We start from the raw sequence: 8,187 nt of genomic DNA on the forward strand, positions 1-8,187 counted from the left end.
CCTCCTTCACCAAGGATTATGAAAGCAACTTCATAATATTATGGACTTACATGTGTAAGGAAATTAATGTTAGAGGACCCTAGATCAAAATCTAGAGAACCCTACAAGAAATATGATTGAGGGAATGGTGAGAAGAATATGTCATGCAATATTTATAATTGAAAGAGCTGTCAAAACAGTGGGTTAATATCATAGAAAAATTTGGTAACCCATCAAGTGATTTAGTGGCATAACCTAGATGAGGGTCCTACAAGGTGTGACTTTAAGTTAAGATGTGCATTATTGATTGAGTTAATTATTTCCTCATTCAATATTTGAAACATTTTTCATTCAAAACTTTGAGACTTTTGATGAGTTTGAGCCTGTTAAAGATGGATGAGGAACCTTAAGTTCTATGGTAATGGCATTGATCGATCAAATATTGGTGTCATTTATTTATTTCCATAAGTTAGTACTAGGCTCCACGTGTTGGATCATGTCGGGACTGTCAGCATTGGGTAGGGTTGGCGAATGTTGATTATGTTATTAATTAAATCTAAGTGATACGAATTATGTCTGGACTTGGGTCTAGATCAGGTCAGGTCATGTCAAATCAATACTAATTTTCGTATATACCACAAGTCTCTCTCTTCCCCCTTTCCCTCGAGAATAATTTTTAGGTCTCTTCACTGGTACCATTATTGGATACCATATATGTATACATAACAAACAAGTCTATTTCAATTTCAAGGTGACTTATTAGATTTCATTGTCAACATTTTAATGGTACATTTTTTCCACTCTCTTCCAACATTTGTTTTTTTTATTTGGGCACAAAAAACTTTAGCTAGAAGAATGAATGAGAGAACACTAACTTGTTTTAATACCTTCATGCTATGAATCTGAAGAAGAAAAAAAGCATTGAATAGGTCAAAATCAATTATATATGGCTGCATGGTCAAGTTAAGCACTCAAAAGGATAGATTTCAGGAATAGATACTCATTGTCAAAGACAAACCCCTTAATAAATCCAACTCCATTTCTTCTAAAATTTTTCCAAAAAATCTTATTAGGTAATCAAAACTCTTGGATGGTTTGAGTTGTTTAATCAGCATGATCATTTGAGTTTAATCCATCCCATTAAAAGGCATCAATCAAAACTTTAAAATTGATGGTGAAATGTGAATTTCTGATATTAATATGAGAATTGAAAGAAACCACACAATGGACAGTATAGCTACCTATAGGGGCTACCTATAGGTGGTCCATTTTAAGATAAGGGTGTCAATAAAACCCTTTTTAACTAACCCTGATAGAGTCAAGTTGGGTTCATGTTTAACCCTTGGAAGACTTGATCCAGCCAACCATTGTTAATTATAACTAATTCAATTTATGGATAAATTGAGATGTGATAACTAAATATCCTAACTATCTCACTAACCCTAAATGTATTATAATTTCAATTCAATCCCCCCAAGACTCCAACTACCATTGAAGAGGGTCATGGGAAAAAAATCGTTTCTTCTCTGAAATAAATGTATTAATGGCTAATCCTTCTACAGGATTGAAGAGTATGCTTTTTGTTTTGTTTTTATAACATCATAAAGGTGTGTTATCCGCGTAAAGGAATAATAATTATTTCTTTAAAGGCCAGTTTTTAGAGATAGTTATGCCCAAGTCCCTAACAAGTGGTATCAAAGTTTAACATGCATGAAAATTTTCGTTTGACCGAGGATTCTTGGGGTTTAATCTCAGGTTTGATGTTTATATTTGTCACGGAGGGGGGGGTGCGTTACAAAGGCATTAAGGTAATGCTAATGCATCAAAAGAGATCAATTAAAGTGAGTTAATGCCAGAATTTCAGCATTTGCTTGCCTATCCAATATTAGTTACTTGTATTTTGGTTGACCAAGATAAGCATCAGATGGTCCATTGCAGAGCAATGGCTTCACCTGCTTTTTAACATTCAGATGGAATGATGAGAGGGAACTTAAAAAGGAAAGTAGAAATCTGAAGTATGGGATAGATGGTGGGAGAGGGAAGAGAAGAGAAAGGGAATGTAGATTGAAAGGGATGTGAATCTTTTTGGTTGGAAAGACGTACTTGTTTCATCTATGAAGTCATGAAGGGTTATAAATAGGAAATAATCAAAGGCCAAGAGATTTGGAAATTAGGGTTACATGAAGTGAAGTGAAGAAATTCCAAATAGTGAACATAAGGGTAAATAGAAAGGAGTACCAACCAAACTTTCAATTCAATCAAAGAGAAGATCAGTAATAAGGAGAGGAGAATGGGAGGGAAGGTACCCCAGGGGCTGGTAGGCCTTAGTGGTTGAGTCTTGAGAGACAATTGTACACGTTAAAGCTGATACTAAAATTTCCTTTTCTCTCAAAGAAAACAAGGAAAAGGAGTAAAAAAGAATCAACTCTTAAGTTATTTCCTTTATTTCTTTTCATCTCTCTTCCCTTTATTTCTTTTCATCTTCTCTCTCTCAACCCCCACGTCCACAAAAGAAACAGCCTTCTCTCCTTTTCTTCTCTTCACTTTAACTCTCTCTCTCTCCTCTCTCTCTCTCTCTCTCTCTCTCTCTCTCTCTCTCTCTTTCTTGTACACCCACGTCCACAAAAGAAAGAAACTGCTCTCTCTTTCCTTCCCCATCTCTCTCCCCCCTCCCTCTAAGTGTCATTTTCTCACATATACTTCACACAAACAGGCTAGAAAGAACCATTTAACTTCAGGCCTTGTCCTCCCCTCTTCTCTCTTTCTCTTTGTCCCCTACTCTTACCCCCCAAACTCTCAAATCTCTGCAACTGCAACCATCTCTTCAGTTCAACAAAGCCCATCTGAGCCAAACCCAGAATTTTTCCATAAGATCATCTACTCACAGGTGAGGTGAAAAGAGGAAGAGAAGGTAGCTGGGAAGAAGCTTAGGGGAGGAAAAGGGGCAAAAAAGATTTCAGAGCTCTCTTTTACTTCTTCTTATGATGGAGCTTTTCCCTGCTCAACCTGATTTGTCTCTTCAAATTAGTCCTCCCAACAGCAAATCAAATACAGGTTGGAGGAAAGGTGATGATGAGATGGATTTTGGTTTCTGGAGGAGAGCTTTAGATTCCAGTAACACCATTGCTTCCAAACCTGACACCTCTTTTGAGCTTTCCTTGGCAAATCCAAGGATTTCTTCTTCTTCTTCTTCCTCCTTTGATTCTAACTCCAACCATCTTAATCATCTTCTTCGCCATGGCCATGGAAATCTTATTCAACCACTACAAAACCAAAGGCAACATCAAGTTCTTCATCACCACCACCAACAACAACAACAAGGACTCCATCAAGAGCTTGGATTCTTAAGACCCATAAGGGGGATTCCTGTGTACCATAACCTTCCTTCTTTCACTTATGTCCAACAACAACCATTAGATTCTTCTGCATCAACTACAACAACCACTTCTTCTTCAACTTCATTCCAACCCCAAAATATGATGAGATCAAGATTCTTCTCAAGGTTTCCTGCAAAACGAAGCATGAGAGCTCCTCGAATGCGATGGACTAGCACCCTCCATGCTCGCTTTGTTCATGCTGTTGAGTTGCTAGGTGGCCATGAAAGTAGGCTTCAACCCTTTCTTTTCTTCTTTGCTTTTCCCCCTGTTCTTTACAATTCCTTTAGTAATCATCTTCATCAAAAGGAAGAAAAATAGTCTTTTAATTTACCTTTCACTGATTTTTTTCCCTCCCTTTTTAATTTGTTTTGGGTTTGTAGGGGCTACACCCAAGTCGGTTCTAGAGCTCATGGATGTGAAAGATCTAACCTTGGCTCATGTCAAATCTCACTTACAGGTAAAAGGTTTGCTATATTTTCATTTTCTCAATTTGGGTTCCAATCTAAAGCATCAGAACCAAATGGGTTCAACAATTCCTTAGATCTTCAATAATTTTCTTGAATTTCTACTCTCTACCCCCCCCCCCCCCCCCCTTTTTGTTCTCCTTTCAGCTATATTCTTTGATGCAGTTCTAGTGGTGTCTGTAAGCTGAAGATAGCATATTTTCTTCTGGCTTTCATCACTGGAAAGTATTAATCCCTCATCACAGACATTGCGAATTCCAAGGTTTCTCTGCAAAGAGTCTTCCAAACGAAGCTCTCCCTTATCTTTCTCTCTTTTTTTCTCTTTGGTGATATGTGGGGTTCTGCAAGTTAAGAAACAGCTTTTTGATTGGCAGAACAAACCATCTTACAGAAGAAAGAGGAAATAGAAAATCAAGAAGAAAAAAAAAAAAAAAATCTAAGGCGAGTAAGACAAAGCCCATGACATTCAAAAACGATTCTTGAACGAGCCAATCCGATTCTGACCCTGTTTTAACTTGATTAAAAACTTTGGAGAAGCTTCTGATAACCTGGCTTTTATTGTTGGATAAGTTTCTTTTTTTTACTCCTCTTCTGTGCATGAAAAATAGTAAATATGTTGAAGTACGAACACCATCATTTCTCAATGATTTCCATCTTCTCCCTCGGGTTCCCTGACCAAACACATAACCATGCTTAACATCACAGATTCATCTACAACTGTTCGATATGTTTCCATCCATCTAACCACCATTCATGCATCAAGACATACATACATGCATGCTCACATGATACATGATTGCATATACGTGGTCCTCGATTTTGGAGTATACCTGCAAACACTGTTGGTACTTGCACCTTCTTCTATAGGGAACTACATTTAGACACAGTTTTTTTAAATTTTCTTTCTTTCTTTTTGTCTTTTTCTTTTCCGGATTTGTATAATCTTTTTGACTTGCATGTATTAATTAAACAACATTAAGAGACCGCTAATGTGAATAAATTTTTTTTTTCATGGTTTCAGATGTATAGAACCGTGAAGACCACGGATAGACCTCCTAGCTCTTCTGGTAAACCATTTTATATTTATGTCTACTTTGTTCTGATTGTTCTTAGTTCCACTCTCCTTCTTTAGCTTCTTTTTTTTGTTTTTCCATTTCAGTTTTGTTGGTAAATAGTTTTAGCTTTGTATCCAGGTCAATCCGATGGATTTGAAAATGGATCAGCTGGAGAAATTTCAGATGATATAATGCTCGACATTCATAACCCAAGATCTTCTGAATCTTCAGTTCAGCAGGGAAGAAGGATAGATAAGGATTATTGTGGCCTCTGGAGCAATTCTTCCAGGTGAACTCATCAACCCATATTCTTTTATTAGTTTTCAGAAATGTTTCCAAATACCCACCTAGAGAAATTTATGGTGAATTATGTCCTCTATTTATCAGCATATCAACCTAGTCATAACTGATAGCATTACTTCTCTCTCACTGAATAAAAGGGTGGACTCCTGTTCTTCTGAAGTGGGTAGCTTGATGTTAAACCTTATTAATGAGATTCAATGTGTTTCATTTTCTTTCCTCACTCCTCTTCCTATTATTATTTGATAAAATATTTTATGTTACCATTTTATCAAATTTTCATTGTAATCTGGTTAGCAGTGAGTCAACTGTGAGTAATTGAATGAGGTTTCAAAATCTCTCTCTCTCTCTCTCTCTCTCTCTCTCTCTCTCTCTCTCTCTCTCTCTCTCTCTAACATAGATCACTTACATCCATGCATGTGATGACAAAAAGAAACTGGAAGGATATCACATTATTGTTCTATCTGTCCATGATCTGGAGAACAATGACACTTCATGAGGGGATAATAATTCCTTCTAGTAGTTCAAAAAAGAAAGTAAATAAATTATTCTCTCCTACAATTCAAAGATATGAATCTCAATGTCTAATCCTCTTGAAATGGAGATATATATCTCTTTCCCAGGGATTTTGTGGGGGCACTGTTAAGGTAAAAAACCCAGGAGCCAAAGCGAAATTTTCTGAAGCTTCCTTGTAGTTTCTTGTTATGGATAATGGGCTGTCACATGGTGGGGAGAAATTCAACTTTATCTCACAAATGATAAAGCTAAGAGCTGTAAACAAGTTAATAGTAAAAGAAGGTTGCTTTTTTGGGTTTGCTTTTTTTTTTTTTGGTTCTTTCCATGCAGCTTGGCTTTCAATGATAGAAAAATGTTCCTTGTGTGATCTTGATTTTGCAGCAGAGAAGCGTGGTTGCATGGCAAGCCCAGGGATTCTGAAAGAAGCTCATCACCTTTTGAGGTACCCACTTAAAACCTTCTCTACTAGAATAGATTTTAGCTTGCAAAAGTTACCACCAATCTTAAAACTGTAGGAATAATATCTTGTTATCTCTTTTCAACTAACAAGAAATTGAAGTTAAAGAGAATACAAAAGACAATGACCTTTCAAGGGTAAGTTGGTCAGTCAAGAAGTGAAGGGGTGCTTCTGTATATTTGTTCAATTGGAAATGGAAGTGATTTCATGAGATGCAGAAAGCTTTTGAAAAAATTTCCTTAGTTGAGAGTAGACTTAGTCAAAGGGCATGCATATGATACAGGTGACTTTCATTGTCTTTAATGAACCCTACCCTTAGTTGCTGTACAACTAAAGCAAGGAATCAATCACTGATCATTCCCTTTTACGGACATTGAGAACGTTTTGGGTAATGCCCACCAAAATGAAGGTGATGAGCGATCCAGATGAGTTGCTTTGCTGGGTTATTCATATCTTTGATACTGTGGTGGTTCATCGCATATGTTCTTTTGCTGGAGTCTGTAAAATGTGCATTATCTGTCATATCTTAGTATCTTTCTTAACCCCTTTTTCCCTTATTCTTTTTCTTATCTTATTTTATTTTATTTTTTCAGAAGGACCCAAAGAGCCAACACTATGAAAGCATATCAGATTTGAGCTCTTCAAGTCTCTCAGGAACAAGCCCCAAGAAGCCCAATCTGGATTTCACCTTGGGCAGGTCACTTTGATATCAACTTCAGTTAAGAGCACTCATTCTGAAATCATAGTCTCTGAAGGGCTAGCTGGTGATGACAGTCCGGTGCCCACTTGAAAATCAGGAGTAAAAAAGAGGAAAGAAAGGAAAGGAAAAGCAAGAAAAAGAGAGTGAAAGAAAGCCAAGGAGACAAAAGAGACAGAAAGCAGGAAAGAAAAACAAAAAACAAAAAAAAAAGAGAAGGTTGAAAAAGCATATCCTTCCTAGCAAGCTGTAAGAACTAAGGCACCATATTATATTCCTTCGTAAATATGAAATCTAATTGATCTTATATGTTTTTTTCTTCTTCTTTCCCCCTCAAACTTTAGAAAGAGATAGAGAGAAAGAGAGAGGTCCTTTAGTTATCTTAAAGTGAAGTGTGATGAACCTCGGTAATTGCAATGGGGGCCCTTTTCATAAAACCAAAAAAAAATTGATTTCTAGCAAAAGGATTGGTGACTCTTACGTCTTTGTTTGTTAATGGACATTTGCACGTGCTTTGCTTTATACTTTCCCAACAAAGAGAAAGATCAGAAAGAAAGGGAAAAAGAAAGAAAACATAAATTGATGTTTTATAGAAAATGGTTTATAAGAAAGAACAAGAATTTCATGGCATGATTTTGATTGTAATATACTCTATCGGAGACATTCTTGATAAAGAGATCACAGGTGTATCATATGATGTAACAGTGGCAAGCTCCAGTCCATAAATTTAATTTATGTTCTGGTGTTGATTTTTCTTTTGTCTGTATTGCATCAGTCATTCTCACTCTCGTGTGTCTTGTGTTTGCCATTTTGTAGATTGGAATTCAAAATCTTGATTACCTTCTGTTCTAGCTAATTTCTTTCTTAGTGTGAGTATCTGAATTTTTTTTACTTCACCTGAGAAAACTACTTTTTCATCCTTCTCTTTTGCAATGGTTTAATCTTATTATATTTGTGGAACCCTTGCTAGATTAAGACAGTGTAGAAAACAGCCAACCTCCCTGGAACTTGTTGAAGCCTTTGGCACCAGTTCTCCCTTTTGTCTATATAAATATAGAAGTGCTATTGAATCTAGCATATGGAAGCTATGCCTAACAGTGGTGGAGAAATATTGGGCTATGCTAAGAAGTCCATCCATGAATAATATTTAAGATTTTAGGAAGCTTTCAAGCAAATCATTCTTTTTCTGTCGAGGGTATTAGGTTCCTTCAAATTGAATCCAGAATCCCCATTACCTTTAACTATTACAACTATTAGTGAACAGCAAGTTAATATTAATGCACCACATGTACAAATGCTTTTCAAGTGCAAGAAGCATTATATACTGTCTGGCTCACTTTGT

At 36.4% G+C, this 8,187-nt stretch overlaps 1 protein-coding gene across 2 annotated transcripts; it reads left to right on the top strand.

The window, feature by feature from the left end:
• Positions 1 to 2,585: 2,585 nt before the first annotated feature.
• KAN2 (Homeodomain-like superfamily protein) lies at positions 2,586 to 7,712 on the top strand. 2 transcript variants are annotated; one of them, XM_089140674.1, is made up of 6 exons: positions 2,586 to 3,582; positions 3,737 to 3,813; positions 4,842 to 4,887; positions 5,014 to 5,164; positions 6,076 to 6,133; positions 6,742 to 7,712. In XM_089140674.1, exons 1-6 carry the CDS (start codon positions 2,961 to 2,963, stop codon positions 6,853 to 6,855), a joined length of 1,068 nt encoding a protein of 355 aa, XP_088996800.1. In that variant the 5' UTR covers positions 2,586 to 2,960; the 3' UTR covers positions 6,856 to 7,712. The 2 variants fall into 2 exon arrangements, with proteins under 2 accessions (XP_088996800.1, XP_088996799.1); XM_089140673.1 differs by having other exon boundaries at positions 6,073 to 6,133; positions 6,742 to 7,709.
• Positions 7,713 to 8,187: the final 475 nt, after the last annotated feature.

Source organism: Hakea prostrata, chromosome 11, assembly GCF_041222555.1.
Source record: "Hakea prostrata isolate BN-2017 chromosome 11, UWA_Hpros_2, whole genome shotgun sequence".
In the NCBI taxonomy this organism is placed as follows: domain Eukaryota; kingdom Viridiplantae; phylum Streptophyta; class Magnoliopsida; order Proteales; family Proteaceae; genus Hakea; species Hakea prostrata.

What these genes read in the sequence shown, in the direction of transcription:
- KAN2 (XM_089140673.1), top strand. Translation starts at nt 2,961, where the DNA reads ATGATGGAGCTTTTCCCTGCTCAACCTGATTTGTCTCTTCAAATTAGT. An exon ending in GTTGCTAGGTGGCCATGAAA is followed by an intron (nt 3,583 to 3,736) that starts GTAGGCTTCAAC and finishes TTGGGTTTGTAG; the next exon opens with GGGCTACACCCAAGTCGGTT. An exon ending in GAAGCTCATCACCTTTTGAG is followed by an intron (nt 6,134 to 6,741) that starts GTACCCACTTAA and finishes TTATTTTTTCAG; the next exon opens with AAGGACCCAAAGAGCCAACA.